The sequence below is a fragment of the Heterocephalus glaber genome, unplaced genomic scaffold, assembly GCF_053883595.1.
Source record: "Heterocephalus glaber isolate CG9 unplaced genomic scaffold, H.glaber_assembly_v1.0 deba00001429, whole genome shotgun sequence".
Taxonomy (NCBI): Eukaryota; Metazoa; Chordata; class Mammalia; order Rodentia; family Bathyergidae; genus Heterocephalus; species Heterocephalus glaber.
The window spans coordinates 33,246,545-33,262,863 of NW_028258294.1; the positions used below are offsets into that span (position 1 = coordinate 33,246,545).

Below are 16,319 nucleotides of genomic sequence, written 5' to 3' on the forward strand. Positions count from 1 at the left end.
AAGATGGAGAGTAGAAACCAGGTCTCTTTAATTCCCGGTCAGGTGCTCATTGATTTAATCGAAGCACGGAGCCAGTTTTTTGGGGGGTGGGGGTGGGGGTGGGGAAGAAGGCGAGCGGATGGGAAGGGGATCTTCATTACCTTCAATTCACATTTCTTGTTTATTAAAGGATCAGTCAATGGATTGATTGTTGATGGTAACTGTTATTCAACTGGTATCAATCCCACTACTAAAAAATGATGACCAATGTATTGCCTTGGATAGCTTACATTACTATTAATCAGGACCTTGCGCGGCAGGCGCCGGAACCACTGAGCTAAGTCTCCGGCCCATACTATTAATATTTTTAATGGTCCTACCCTACCCTGGAAGAAATTCTCCTCAAATATAAATTCAGGTCTTTTAATCACTCGAGAAGCCCCATCAACTATGATGAACTACATTCCCATCGTGCAACGGGAAACGTGCATCACAATGCGTCCTGCGACGGGACCTCGAACCAATCCAATGCCGGAGCTCTCAGTCAGTGACCTATTGGCTTCGGGTAGAGGCGGGACTCTCAGTTGCTAGGTTGATATCCGTCCGGAAGTGGTTTTTTGGCCGCTGCAGGGCAACACCCCGGCGTCCCTGGAAGCGGGGAGCCGGGGTGGTGCTGGGGAAGCGGCGCACAGTCCTCGCCCTGACTGAGCCTGTCTTGGTGGGAGACCGGTGAGGACCTTCTCGGGGAGGGGCAGGGTGGTGTGCTGGGGAGAGAAGGGTTGCGGGGGAGTTGAGGCACCTGGTCGGCCAGCGAGCAAGATGTGCACGAGTGCAGGCGGGAACTGAGAAAAGTGAAAAAGGAGCGGCCGAGAGAGGGTCGTAGCTTCAGAACTTCGTTCGCCCGCTCTTGAATGGGCAGCGGGGTCCTGGCGGGTGAGTGGGTGGCGGCCGGTGAAGGAGTGGGGGCTCGGGCAACGTGAGCGCCCGCTGCGGCGCTCCTTCGCTGGTCCTGCCCGTGTGAGGCCCGGCCTTCTGAACCTTGCCTGATTCCTTCTGTGGTGGGGAGGCCCCCTACTCCCCTCAGTATCCGAATCCGGGGCTACTCCAATCTGATGCCATCTGTTGGCCAGCTGGGGAAGTTGGGAAGTTTTTGTTTTCTTTGCACTGATTTAAGACTCCTCACTCGGCTTCTGCGACCCCCTCTCTGCGGAATCTCCTAACTCAACTCATTGCAGGCCCCTCCTTTCTATTCATCTCGTTCATCTCCAGGTGACTGCACCCAGAGTTTCAGTTGCCATCTATTCAGCAAAATTCTTTCCAGCCAGAACTCTTTCTGGAGCTTATATTTGCTTACTGATTCTCTCCAACCTTCCCTGGTCCCCCGATCTGTTCTTCTTCTATTTGTATTTCTTATGTCATTGAAAGACTTCCCTCAGTCAGCCACGTCTACGCCGGAATTCACAAATGCAGTAGACATTTGTTGGGCATGTCCTGTATTCCAGGCAGTATGCTGGGGGGTTACCTTAGGAGACAGGTCCTAGAATCGCTGTATACAGGTTAAGTGCCGTAGGGACCCCACCCCTCTTACTGCTGCACACTCAGGTCCTGTTATTCTGCCTCCTCCGCCTCGTAGAACCTGGCCTTTCTTTCCATTCTCACAGCCACAGACTTAGTTCATAATTTCTTGCCTGTACTTGGAGGAAAACTTCCTAATTGCGCTCTATGCCTCTGTTCTTGTCTCTCTCTAAGTAGTTCTTATGAAGCTGTCAGAGTCATCTTTCTAAACTATAAATCTCATCATTCCGGTTTCCTTTGTGAAATCCTGTGATGCCCCCATTATGTACCTGAGACAGCCCAACCTTGCTAAGCCTCTGTAATATTCTTGCCTTCTGGTTCTGGATCTCTCTTGCCACATCCCTCACGGGCCCTTTCTTTCTGGTCATGTCAGAATAGTTAAGGACTCAGGCTTTGGAGTCAGATAGACCTGGATGTATGCATATTATGCTGTGTGATTTACTAGCTGTGAAACCTTGGGGGAGATTTTATTTTATTTTTATTTATTTATTTTTTTGCAGTACTATCCTGTACTGTTTTTTTTACTTTATTTATTTTAAAAAATAAATTTTATCCCATTCCCCCCCTTAAGCCCTTCCCCTCTCTATGTACAAAAGCTTTGTTTCCATTTTTTCCTTCTATTTTTATTTTTTTCTTGTCCCTTTCTTCCTTTCTCCCTCCCTCCTCCCTTGTTCCTCTTCCCATTTGAACATTTTCTTCCACTTCCCAATATTTATTGTACATTTTAGTCCTTATTTCCACTTTTGGTTTCTCACACCAGAGAAACAATGTGATATTTAAACATTTGTGTCCAATTTAGAGATTTTAAAAACATTTTTTAAAGCTGAGTGCATGCCTGTAATCCCAGCACTCAGGAGGCTGAGAGATAAGCAGATCACTGAATTTGAGGCCATTCTGGACTGCATGGTGAGTTCCAGGCTAACCTGAACTACATAGCAAGACCCTGTCTCAAGCAAAGAAACACATGTTTTTAAGATGTTTTTCAAAATGCTAAGTCTCAGTTTCCTTATTTGAAAAGTAGAGATGATAGTCTCTCTAGTTGAAATTTGCTTGGTGAGGTGATGTATATGAAACTTAGGACACAGCTCCCGGAGCATAGGAAGTAACTATACAGTAAGTATAAGGCTTTATTGTCATAAGTGTTCTTTGTGCCTACCATACTCTTTCTTACCTCTTTGACTTTGTGTGAGCTGTTCCTTCTGCCTTAAACTTACTTGGTGGGCTCCTGCTTATTCTTTTTTTTTTTTGGTACTGGGGATCGAGCTCGGGTTCTTGCGCTTGCGCAGCAGGTGGCAAAACCACTGAGCTAAATCCCCGGCCCCATCCTCCTGCTTATTCTTTAAGAACCATCTCAGTGGCTCTCTGCTCTGTGATACTTTCCCTCATCTTCCAAAGTAATGTTAGTTGTCCTTACTTTTGTGTTCTGTAATATTTTCTACTACTTCTCTTAATGTGCTGAACACATGATAAAGACGTGTTTACATGTCTGGCTTCCCAGTACCAGATTCAACTCATATTCAGGGTCATGTGTAATTAGGTTTGTAGCCCCAGTATATACTACTGGCCTGATCCACGGTAGGTGTTCATTGAGTGGCTGTTGAATGTCTGAATGGCCTTAATTTACGTTCCTTGGTATTAGATCTGTCCTGTGGAGCAGTGCAGAACTGGTCCTCTAACTAAATAGTAATGATAATAATAGTAACATTTGACATTTATTGAGATCTTATATATTTTAAACATTTTACATTGAATCATTTAATCTGCACATCACTTTGAGATACATTTATTTATTTAATTTTATTTTGTGGCATTGGTGTTGAACCCAGGGCCTTGCACATGCTAACAATGTGCTCTACCACTGAGCTATACCCCAGCCCAGGACACTATTATTTTTATGACAATAGCATCAATAATACCAGCTAAATTTACTTAACATTTACTGTTTGCCTGGGACTGTGCTAGGCACTTTTCAAATATTGTCTTGTTCACTCTCAAATAGTCTTTTGTCACATTATCAGGATTGCTTGAACTAGACACATGAGGTTACTGAGGCTTAGAGAGATGAAGTACCTCTCCTAAGGTCGTACAGCTGGCAAGTAAGAGATCTGGACTTTGAATCCAGATTTTGTGTCCTAAAAGCTAATGCTTTGACCAGTATGCCATCTGTCTCTTAAAGCATGGAGAGGGAATATTTAGAATATGGAGGCAAATTGGACCAACTATGGGCTTTTCCATCTCCTGAGATTCTTTGGTTCTGTCTTAGTGGTTTACAGCATTAACTGAGCTCCTACAGTTTATATAGGCTAATTTTAGGCTTAGTTGGGACATTTAAGAGGAGGAGCCTGGCCCTCAGGAGTTTGTGGTTTAACAGGAGAGGTGGCCTGTAGTCCCATGAGAAAGGTCAGATTGAGAGAAATGTGCCTATGAACATATGAAAACATATGAAAAACATATGAAAACTGTTCCTAGTGCTGAGCTGGTTCTGGGTTGGCAGGAGGTTAGCTATGGAAGGCTTCTTGGAGGAGGCATGTGAGCTACTCCTATTCTGCTAGATTCTGGGATTGGCAGGAGAGAGAGTGTAAGGAATGGGGAAGGGGACATTACCAGGACCTCTGCCATGGGTTCTGGCCTGTGAGCCACCCCAACACAAGGTGAATTCAAGAACAGACAGAAATGAGACTTAAGAGTAGAGAAGCTGAGGCCTAGTCCCAGCCAGTGCTGTTGATGGCAGCAAAGACAAAGGCCCCCAACCACATCCAGTATTTATTGAATACAATTGCGGGAAGGAATAGGGAACAGGGTATGCTTTGAAGGCACCTAGTGAAATACTGCTGAACACCTGGCATGATGGTGCCTGGCAGGGCTGTTAGGGAGTAAGCACTGTTTATCTTGCTTGGATGGAACAAACCGGTACTGGGACAGAGTGCAATTAGGACGTAACCCATCAGGTCAGTGAGAAGCCATAATTCCGGCTGATCTCAGCTGCACTCAGTAGAGCCCTGCCACTTCACAGACCAGGGCCTAGGTTTCCATGGCAGCCATTGAGGGAGGGGCTATACTTGCCCACCATCAGACATGCCCATTTGAGTCACATAGAGCTTCGGTCTGACTTTTTTTTTTTTTTTGGTACCGGGGATCGAACTCGTGTCCTTGTGGTTGTGAGGCAGGTGTCAGAACCACTGAGCTAAATCCCCAGCCCATGGTCTGACTCTTGATATAAAACAATATAGCTGAATTATGGAAAGCAAGAAGCAGGTTCCACTAGTACTGGGCAGGGATGTCTGCTACAAGAGACCCTGTCCTTTGACTCTATGGCTTATAGTGGGGCTTGGGCCAAGTAGCAGATAGATCTCATCAGATTTCATTTGATCTGTTGGTAACTGCTCCATGGAATACAATGTTGTAGCTTTTCATTGACTAGAAGGCTTGAGTAGAATGCTCCTCACAGTCACAGGCCTGGAGGAAAATATTAGGATATCTGCCATTTATTTGCCATAGCAGATCTAAGAGGTGTCTTCTTAGGCCTCTCATCCTGTTACCACTGTACCTCGGTTGCCACATTCTCTCACCTAGGCTATCTCATGGTTTTACACCATCTTCCCACAGTTGCTCTGCTTTTCTTCTCTCCTTTCCTCTTTCCTTCCCTCCCCTCTTCCCCCACCCCCGAGACAAGGTCTTGCTATAAAGTCCAAGCTGGCCTTGAATTCATGATCCTCCTGCCATAGCCTCCTGAGTGCTGGGATTACAGGTGTGCATCACAGTGTCTGTCTCTCTGCTCTGGTTTTCTTCGTTTGTATCTGGCCTCTGTTCCGGTCTGTACACCCAATGGCTGCCAGGGTGATTTTTTTCAAAATGTATATCTGGAAAAACTCCTGGGTTCCAGTTCCCTTATGGTAAAGGCCAGGTCCCTGGCATGGCCTGGCTTATGTATATCTACCTCCCCTGTGCCACCTTGCTTGGTGGTGTTCCTTGATGCAGGGCCTTTGCACATGTTGCTGCTCTGATGTTAGAACACATTCCTTCTCTCTCTGAATACCTGCTGATCCTTCAGTTCTCAGCATAGGTGCCATCTACTTGGGCTCTCTTCTTCAGGCTCTGCCCCCATTTGTAGTTATGTTCTTATCTGGGGCTGTTTAATGGGTCAACCAGTCTTCACTAGACTAGCTCTGGAGAGTGACAACTGAATGTGTTTTTAATAACCATTGCATCTTGGGCCGAGATTTAGCTCAGTGGTGCTGCCAACTGCCTCGCAAGCACAAGGTCCTGAGTTTGATCCCCAGTACCGCAAAAAACAATACAAAACCAAACCAAACCAAACCAAAAAAACCATTGCATCTCTGGTTCCTAGAAGTAAACTTGGTAGGTGCTCAACAAATCTCTCTCTCTTTCTGTTTTTTTTTTTGGTACGAGAAACCAACCAAACCCAGGGCCTTTGCACTGAGATACATCCCTAGCCCCTTTTAAAATTTTCTGTTTTGAGGCAGGGTCTTGGTAAGTTGCCCAGACTGGAACTGAGCTTTCAGTCCTCCTGCCTCAGACTCCCAGAGTGCTAAGATTACAGGAGTACACCACTATGCCTGGCTAACAAATATTTCTTGAATGATAAATGATTTCTAGTAACCATTAAAGAAATAATGTTGTCTCTTCCCATAGTCCTTTTTCTTTCAAGACCATGCCTTTTTGACCCTGTCCTTGACCACATCTTTTTTGAAGCCAGGAAAGGTAAGTATAGAAGGTGGAATATAGCCCACCCATATTTTAATTTTTTCTGGAAGAAGATTTGTTTGAAATTTGGATGATCCATGAATTCAGATTTTCACTGTTCTTCCTGGTCCTTAAATTATTAAATATACATCATTATGTCCCTGGCTAATTACCTTTCTGGTATGAGGACAGAGGTCATGACTTTTCAGGGGTGATGGGTATGTAGGGATAGGTAACATTTCTCAAATTCTGTGAAATGTTAATACTGTGCCTTATGTAGAACCGTGCTTGATAAAAGCTTGTTTACCCTAATATTCAGGCCGGTATTGGGTCCTTCCTGCTCATGAGTCTTTTCCTTTTCTCTTTCTCTCTTCTCCCTAATTAAGAACATTAAACATTCAGGTGACTTCTTAAGCCATCAGGCACTGGGCCCCATCTGCTGCCCTGGTTCCTGATCTTTTAGAGTTGGTAGCAGCCAGGCTCTCCTGGTCTCTGACTGCATTATGCCCACAGGAGGGCTCTTTAGGTACCAGAGAAGGGTTCCACTTCAGCTATGTACTGCAGAGAGGAACCCTTTTTCCTTTGGCCTTATCTTCCTGAGAGGGGCAGAATCGCGCTCCCTTGGGGGTCTAGGGACTGATGAAGAGGCCGATGTTTGTGAGTCCTAAGGCAGGTCACCTCAGCTATCCACTTCTCTGCTGTCATGGTCACAGAGGGCGTGGTAAGAGGTCTCGATGGAGACTTTATCAGTTGTCACGGGTCCATCTCTAGGGATCTGGAATAGGTTCAGTTTTACCAGATCCAGCCATTTCTTGTTGTTCTTTTTTTTTTTTTTTTTTTTTTTGGTACCGGGGATTGAACTTGGGACTTGGTGCTTGTGCGGCAGGTGCCAGAACCACTGAGCTAAATCCTCAGCCAGTGATCCAGCCATTTCTTAAACACTCACTCCAGGACAGGTCCTGACCTTTTTGATGGTACAGTCTTTCTGCTCAAAGAGGGCCATTTCAAACTCCTCCCCAGGGAATAGTGACAGCTTCTGGAGATGCAGGGACAGGAGAGGTCAGGACTGGCTATGTCAGACTCCTGTTGGCTGGTCATACCTGGTGTGGCTCACTCCTCAGCAGGGGAAGGGCTCTGAGAACAGCAGTGTGTTATGGGGTTAGATTAGCTCTGCTTCATCAGGCTTCATTATGGAAGCTGTCACAGGGGAAGTTAGTGGAACTGTGGGGTCCTGAGGTGGTGGTGGGACTAGGGTTAGGAAAGGCAAGCAATTTTAGAACTGTACCAGCTCAGTTGAAGAATTGGGCACCACTCCATTGCTGGGGCTAGAAACCTTGGATTCAGGTTGGATTCCTTTCATAGTCAGCTTGTGGTTCTGTAATAAAATTATAAGCTGGGTGACATAAACAACAGAAATCTATTTTCTCATGGTTCTGGAGGGTAGAACTTCCAGATCAAGGTCTGTTCCCAGTTCCTGCCTTGCACATGGCCTTTGCCTTCCTGTGTCTTTACTTGGGGAAGAGAGAGACAGCTCTGATTTCTCTTCCTTTATAAGGACACCAATCCTGTCAGTCAGGGCTCCACCTTTATGACTTCATTTAACCTTAATTACCTCCTAAAGACCCCATCTGGACAGGGCTGGGGATTTGGCTCAGTGGTTTCGCTGCCTGCTGTGCAAGCACAAGGACCCGAATTCGAACCCCAGTACCAAAAAAAAGATTTTGGGCGAGGGGTTTGGCTCAGTGGTTCCACCACCTGCCTTGCAAACACAGGGTCCTGAGTTCGATCCCTGGTACCAAAAAAAAAAAAAAGGCCCTATCTGGGATAAAGTCCCATTGCAAGTTAGAGTTTCATTGTTTACATTTTGGAGGGACACAACCTAGTCTTTTTGCTACTCTTTTTCACCTTCCTTCTTACATCCTTATTAAGTCTGACATCACCATGTCCACTGTGTCCCTTCTTCATTCCTGCTGCTTCTGTCCTAGTTTAAGCCCTTGTCATCTTTCACTTGCATGGCAGCCTCCTCAAGTGGTTTTCCTGACACGAGTTTCTCATTTCTCCAGTCTAGCCATGCCAGTTCTGCCAGAGTTCTTGTCCTAAAAAAGAGACTAGCTTGCATCCCCTTTTCCCCCCAAGCCTCAGTTGACTCCCCTTTGCTGGAGGGTAGGGTAAAGGCTTTTTTTTTTTTCTTCTGGTACTGGGGATGGAACTCAGGACCTTGAGCTTGCGAGGCAGGCAGCAGCACCACTGAGCTAAATCCCCAGCCCATGGGTAAAGGCTTTTTAAGGAGTCTACAAGGCCTCTCTGTGACTGGCCCCTGAGCTGGCTTTCCACCCCCAACCCTGCCGTGCATGCTGTCACCTCGTGCTCTAGTACACCTGCTCCTGCACCTGCTCCTTGTTTAGAGTGCTTTCTCATTCTTTAGTGGGAATTTGTTACTCTTGTCTTAGTACTCTGGAGGAGAGTTTTATCCCTTCTGTTGTTGCTGAAATTATGCATGTTTCTCCCTTGGACTGCAAGCTTCTTGAAGGCATTATTGGATGTAATGGTGTGACTATGCACTGGGTTATGCTGGTGTGTGGGGGTCTGTTTTGGTGTCACTGGGGTTTTCTAATTGAGGGTCCTGTGCTGTAAGTCTTTCTACTGTTTGAGGTCAATCTCTTTAGAGAGCTGGGCATGTAGATCTTTTGGGGTTAAGGTATTCAGCAGCTTTTGGGAAGTGCATCTCAGTGAAATTTCCCAGTTACACAGCCTGTGGATCCTGAGTTCTGAGCTGTTGTACTACTCTCTCTCCTGTGCCTGGTACCTGCAGCATCACTGGCCTAGTTGGCTTGCAGGGTCTGGTCTGACCCAGATCCTCTACCACCCAGGCCAGTTTGCCCCTTTTAAGCTGGGTCACTGATTTTTTCTGTGGATGGGGGTCTTTGGGATCTAGGTGTTCAAGCCCAGGCCCAGCATGGCTGGACGACCCATCCGCATAGGAGACCAGCTGGTTCTGGAGGAAGATTATGATGAGACCTACATTCCCAGTGAGCAAGGTAAGAAGCTTGTGGTATATTGTTCACATTTCTTCAAGGGCAGTGATTATGTCTAATTCATTTTTGTTCTTTCAGCGCAATGTGTGATACAGGAAAAGGCTGCCTGTAGATCAGGGGTTGTCAAATTATAGTCTAGGGGCTTAATTTGGCTTGTTTATTACTGTAAATAAAGTTTTATTGGAAAATTGCCACAATTATTTTGTTTCTGTATTGTCTGTGGCTGCCTTCATACTATGACAAGTGTGTTATGTAGTTACACAGACAACATATGGCCTACAATATAACCTACATATAGTCTACAATATTTACTGTCTGGCCCTTAATAGAAAAGTTTGCAGACCTGGGGTTAGATCAATGATTAATTTTTTTTTTGGTGGTGGTGCTGGGAATCAAACCCACAATGACTAGTTTCAAATGAAAACGTAGTAGGGGATATTGTGAAATACATTATGTCCGGAGGCCAGCGTAAACCCTTTTTCTTTTTTGTAGTGCTAGGGATACCCAGGGCCTTGTGCATGCTAGGCAAGAGCACTACTTCTGAAGTACGCCCCTAACTCCTCAGTTTGTTGAGAACAAACTAAAGCAGTTTTTTAAAAAAAGAAATCAAGAATGATATTATTAATATAAGTAATGATGCTGCTGTGTGCCAGTCTCTGTTTTAAGAATGTTATATTTATTACCCTTTTGGCTCTTGCTGCTACTCCATGAGTCAGGTTCTATTAGTATCCTTATTTTACAGTGAGGAAATCAAGGCACAGAAAGGTTAAATAATTTTCCTATAATTATACTAGTTCTGCAGTGGTACACAGGATCCTTACATACATATTCTATGTCCAGGGCCTGCTCTTTCTTTTTTCTTTTTTTGGTACCTGGGATCTAACTCAGGACCTTGCGCTTGCGAGGCGGGAGGTGGAACCACTGAGCTAAATCTCCGGCCCAGGGCCTGCTCTTTTAAATGCTGTTATTTTTTGGAGTGAAATTTCAATTTTGCAGAGTTATGGACCGGGACACACACATTTTGTTTTTTTTTTTTTGGTACCGGGGATCAAACTCCGGTCCTTGCACTTGCGCAGCAGGCAGCTGAAACCACTGAGCTAAATCCCTGGCCCGACACACACATTTTGTTTACAACCCAGGTGGTCTGTGAACCTCTGAGAATGGGGTGAGAGCTCTTGCACCCCCTGGGAGCCCATTATCCCACATATTAACCTTGAACTTTGCTTATGTAGTATGTCTGTTTGATTGCCATGTAGAAATTTTTTTTTTTTTTTTTTTGATACCAAGGATTAAACTCAGGTCCTTGCACTTGCGGGGCAGGCGGCGGCACCACTGAGCTAAATCCCCAGCCCCCAAATTTTTTAATTTTTACATTTAAATTATTTTAGTGCTGAGGATTGAATCCAGGCTTTGCTCATGCTAAGGATATGCTCTACCATTAAGCCATACCCTCAGCTCCAGGCTTTTAAATTTTTGTATTGACTCTATCAGTCCATTCTAATACAGCCTCTGTATTATGTATCATAGTTAGAAAAGCCTTCCCCACTCCAAGGATAAAAATACTTCTCTCCTATTTTCTTCTAGTTTTGCCCCCATACCATTAATGGAATAGCCAGTCTTCACCCCACTGACTTGGTGCTGTGCATAAGGGTCTACTTTCTCTTCTCTTCTACTGGACTATTCATATGTCACTGCTGTACTCTTAATTACCGAGGGTCCATCATAACTTCTTTTTTTTTTTTTTGGTACCGGGGATCAAACTTGGGGCCTTGTGATTGCAAGGCAGGCACTGGAACCACTGAGCTAAATCCCCGGCCCTTCCATCATAACTTCTAATGTCTAGTAGGCTAAAGTAATACCCTCACTGCTCTTTTTTCAGAGTTTTTCTTGGATATGGTTTATCTCACCATGAAATTTGGAATCACCTTGTCATATTCTAGGTAGGGTTTTGTAATGGGAAAGCTGTTGGTATTAGGAGAAAATTGTGTTTATAATTGAATTAATTTAGGAAAGACTGTCATCTTTATGAAGTCTTCCTATTCAAGAATAAACGTTGTATTCCTTTTCATACGTGTCTTTGTTTTGCTCTTTTGGAATGACTTTAAGTTTTCTTTGTATTGGTCTTAATGCATTTCTTGCTCAGATCCTCCCTTCTTCCCTCTTGTTCACCTTCCCTTCTTATTAAGCCCATGGCCTCACACATGTAGGCAAGCACTTTACCACTGACAGCCTCAGTCCTTTTTATTTCATTTATTTATTATTTACTTATTTATTTACTTAATTGAGACAGAGTCTCCCTATGTAATTCAGGCTGACCTTCAATTCATGTTGATCCTCCTGCCTCAGCCTCCCAAATATAAGGATTACAGGTGTGTGCCACTCTGCCTGGCTTTGTCTTTATTTTGAGATAGGGTCTCACTAAGTTGCTGAAGCTTGCCTTGACTTTATGATCCTCCTGCTTCAGCTTCCCAGAATTCTGGGCTTACATTATAGGCATGTACCACCATACCTGGCAGACTATTTCTTAAATACATGTTGAACAGTTCTAATCTAAAATCCCAGAATTCAAAGTACTTCAAAATCTGAAACATTTTGGGTGGAACATTTCTGACTTTGCATTTTCAGATCAGGGATGTTCACCTGGTAAAGTCTATTCTGAAACACTTTTGATTCTGAGCATTTTGGAGAAGAGATACTAAACCTGGGGGGTTGTCTTTTTTGGTTGCTATTGTAAATGAGGTCAGGGTTTTTCTAAAGGTGTTTATAACTTCTGCTCCATCCAAGTTTAGGTGTTCTAATCTCAAGCCATCATCTTCTCTTCTTGGGCATCTCAGTAGCTTTCTAATCAGCTAACTGCTTATCCTTTGGCCCTTGTCCAGTCTGCGCAGTGCACCTAGTGGCCGGAGTGATCTTCTTATGTATGAAACACATCACTCTTGGGTGCTGCTTTCATTACTGTTCCACATCTTTAATGTAATGTCCTTGGCGGACTTACAGGGCTCTCTGTGACCTGGCCATTCCATCTGGCAAGACTCACTCTGCCAGTCATGTTGACTTTCTGGAAGTTTCCAGGTAGGCTAAGCTATATCTTGCCACAGTTTCTTTGTACTTGCTCTTCCTCCTGAATACTCTCTCTCAGTGCTTTGCCCAGTACTCTTTGTCTCCTGCATGTTTCAGTTTAGTATCTCCATTGCTCAGAGTCTTTCCTTGGCTGTTCATTCTAAAGAAGTCCCCCTCTACCTTGTCATTCTCTATCTCACACTTCATTTCCTTCCTTCATTGTATTTGCTGGTAGCTCTGATTCCTTGTGTATTTATCTGTTTGCTTCCTTTCTGGCTATCTCTTCTATTAGAATGTAAACTCCATAAGGGCAGCAACCATTTCTTTTATTCATAGCATACAGTGATTGGCATATGGGAGGCACACAAAAAATATTGGTGAAATCAAATATAAGTTCCAACTGGTCACTTGAAAAAAGTGTTTTTTATTTCCTAGTCTTCACGTATGTCAATTTCTCCAAATTCTCCACTGAGATGACCCATATTTGTGATCCTCTCTGGCCTGAGAATATACCAGGTTAAGCATTGATGCCCCGTGGGTATTTATTTTATTATTCCTGGGGCCTCCAGTGACATGTTCCAACAGTCATCTCACCTGTCTTTTTTTCCTAAAGATGAGATAGCTCTTCAATATCTATATCTCTCCTGTTTCTCTGGATCTCTGGCAAAAGAACTGTTCTCAGTTCTTGATTCTAGGAGTATAGCAAAAGTATTAGGGTCTGAAATACATAATAAAATTGGAGAAGAATTACCTCATTGGAGAGAAGACTCAATGCGCGGGAAGAAGGCTGAGTGTCATCCACCTTCTCAGCTCAGGTATCTCCCTGCTTCCAGACAGAATCAGTTACTGCCTTCTCTCTGCTCCCAGGGCGCACTGTCCATGTCACCGTCACAGCATATATCACCTGGTTCCTCCTCTCTTTGTGTGTTTCTGAGATCCTTAAGGAGCCCAGTCATCTGCAGTTATTTAGTACATGCTTGCTTACTTAGTGAAAAGTACTTTTGCACCAAGCTCTTGCAAATCTTGCGAGAGCTTATCTCCTTCTGGTAAGGCTGCCCTCTTCCTGGATGGTTCCGGCTGTGGCTTTGGGGTTCCTCCTGAGGTCTCTGCCATGGTGAAGTCTTGGTTTTTGTCTTTGTTATATTTGGTTTTAGATTACATTGTTGGGAGTAGGGAGATAGCATGTCTTGATTCACGTGGGTCATTTATAAATTGTTTCAGACATAAGGAAATAATTCTGTATGCTTATTATTTATATTTAGAGAAATAGTAGTTCCTCATTGGAGAACATTTAGAAAGTAAAGGCAAAGTATAAAATGGATTGATGGTGATTTTTTTTCTTCTTTCTGTCCATTTCCCTCTGTCTCCGTCTTTCTTACCTTTCTACTTCCCTGCTTTTCCTTGCAGAAATTCTTGAATTTGCTCGAGAAATTGGTATTGATCCCATCAAGGAACCAGAACTGATGTGGTTGGCACGGGAGGGCATTGTGGCCCCACTGCCTATGGAGTGGAAACCATGGTAAGTTAGCAGGGGTGTGGCCCCTTGCCTTGGTCTGTCAGAGGCAGAGGGACCTGACACTGGAGGTCAGTTTGAATGGGCCACCTTCTCCAAGCCTGCTCTGCATAGTCAGGGACAGCACTATGTCATTCTATTGCTAGTCCTTTTCTTGTTTCAGGCCTGGGCATAGGTTGACTTGATGGTCGTTCCTGTGAAGGGGTCGGGCATTTATTCAGGGTCCATGAAGCTGCTGCCCTTGCTCAGGTCCTCTAGAACCCACCTGAGATGTCTTTCCTTTTTTTGGGCAGACAGTAAGGTTTTTCTTTTTGGTACCAGGGATTGAACTCAGGACCTTGTGCTTGCGAGGCATGCAGTGGAACCACTGAGCTAAATCCCTGACCCGACAGTAAGGTTTTTAAATTTAATTTAATTTTTTTGTTTTTACTTTTTATTGGGACATTTGCAGTACATAATGATTACATGCCTGAAGTGTCATTGTTACTCCTTGCAGACTGATACTGAAAGTGACAACTACCTCCTTAGCATGTCTAGAATGGTTGCTGTTGCCACAGGGGTTTACAGTGAGTGAGGCCCTGTAGACTGGCAGTGGGCTTCATCTCCCTTGGCAGTCTGTGGCTCTGCCATCCCTGAATTTGTGTAACCCACTCATGAGTAGGTTCCCATTTGTTCATTCATTGATATTTTCGGTTTTAGTTAGAGCTCTTTGGATCATGAGGGCAGAGAACCATTTAAGTTATCTCAGGGAAACAGATTGATGGTTAAGAAATAGTAGCCAAGTTGAGCAGGCTGAAAGCAGCTGCAGTCACTGCTGCTGACACTCTCCTTCCAAGGACTGTGTCATTTCCTGCTCACAGTGATGGTTTTTTGCATTGTCCTCCTCTCTTCACTTCCCTTTCTTCGTCCCCTGCACAGGACTGGGACAACTTGGAGAGAGACACTCCAAGCTGTCTCCCTAAAGTGAGTGACATAGTTTATGTCCTACCTTAGAGTGGGGTTTCCTATGTTTGTACCAAACTATACCCAAGATGTCTTGGGAGGGGCCCCTCTCATGCTGGTGAGGTGCAGTTTGGTGAGAGAAGGTGTAATCATCCTGTTCTTACACCATTTAATGTCTTGGCTGTACTTCAAAATGACTGCAGTTGTCATCTTACTCTTCTCAGCTGAAGATTCATAAATCCTTTTAGCTTTTCCTTACGTGGCAGTCTCCTTGTTCCCGTGATCTCTTTATCTGCCTTTCGTTGGATCTTCTCCAGAGTTTCATGACATCTTATAGGAAATCTGTCAACAATTTACATAGTATTTCAGGTGCTGAGGACCCATGGCTGTGTTTGTAGGATGAGCTTATGGGAAAGCATTTTCTGTTTTGTTTCTGATACTTACCTTGATGAAGGGTAGGACACTGTCATTGGTGAGGGGCTAGCTTTATGCTAGTTGTCTTCATTTACCCACTAGGGTGGCTAATAATGTAGTAGGGAGAACATGAATTATTACAGCGTATTTATATATGACGTCTTTTACTCTACCTCCTTTCCCAAGGATGATTACTGTTAATTGGTACTTTCCTTCCAGGTCCTTTTTTGTTGTTGTTTGTTTTTTGAGACAGGGCCTCACTCTGTAGTTCATATGGCTTTGAACTCACTATGTAGCCCAGGCTGACTTGAACTCGCAGAGATCCTCCTACCTCAACCTCCTGACTGCTGGTTTTATAGGTATGCACTACCATGCCCAGCCCTTCCACATCTTTTCAAACACACATATGCATGCATACACACACACACACACACACACACACACACACTTTTTTTAAACACAAGTGCTACATTATATATGCTTTTCTTTTATGTCAGTACATGTAAGTCTACCTCATTCTTTTTATCAGCTATATATTTTCCTCTATATAGATGTACCAATTTATTTTTTCTTTTTGTACACTGGGAATTTAGCCCAGGGCCTTGCACATGCTGGTCAAGTGCTCTACGAAGTTATGTCCCTATCCCAGATGTACTACTATTATATTGAAGGACATTTGGATATTTCTGAGACTATGTATATAAGGGTCTATTTCTGGATTCTCAGCACTCGTCCATTGATCCCTATCTATATTTTTACCAGTACTATTCTGTCTTAATTACTGTAGGTTTATAATAAATCTTGAAATCATTTAGTGTAAATCCTCCAACTTCGTTCTCTCTAGATCCTTTGCATTTTCTTATGAATTTTACAACTAGCTTGTCAATTTCCTCTTTAGAGTGCATATAAATTAATTTGGGGAGAATTGACTTTTTTTCTTTTTGTATTAGAATTTAAGCACCTTCACACTGATCTACATTCCCAGCCTTTTTAAACTTTATTTTGAGGCAAAGTCTTGCTATGTTCCCCAGGCTGGGCTTGAACTTTTACTCCTACATCAGCTTGCCAGGGTGCTGGGATTACAGGCATGTGCCACC

At 44.0% G+C, this 16,319-nt stretch overlaps 1 protein-coding gene across 4 annotated transcripts in view; it reads left to right on the forward strand.

Moving 5' to 3' along the window:
• The first annotated feature begins 530 nt into the window (after positions 1-530).
• Positions 531-16,319, forward strand: part of Cep164 (centrosomal protein 164) — a 72,387-nt gene continuing 56,598 nt past the window's right edge. For all 4 annotated transcript variants that reach the window (XM_013076588.3, XM_013076589.3, XM_021237836.2 and 1 more), the window contains exons 1-3: positions 531-708; positions 9,194-9,296; positions 13,761-13,872. In XM_013076588.3, coding sequence (XP_012932042.2) covers positions 9,215-9,296; positions 13,761-13,872 — 194 coding nt within the window. In that variant the 5' untranslated portion in view covers positions 531-708; positions 9,194-9,214. The remainder of the gene's footprint in view (positions 709-9,193; positions 9,297-13,760; positions 13,873-16,319) is intronic.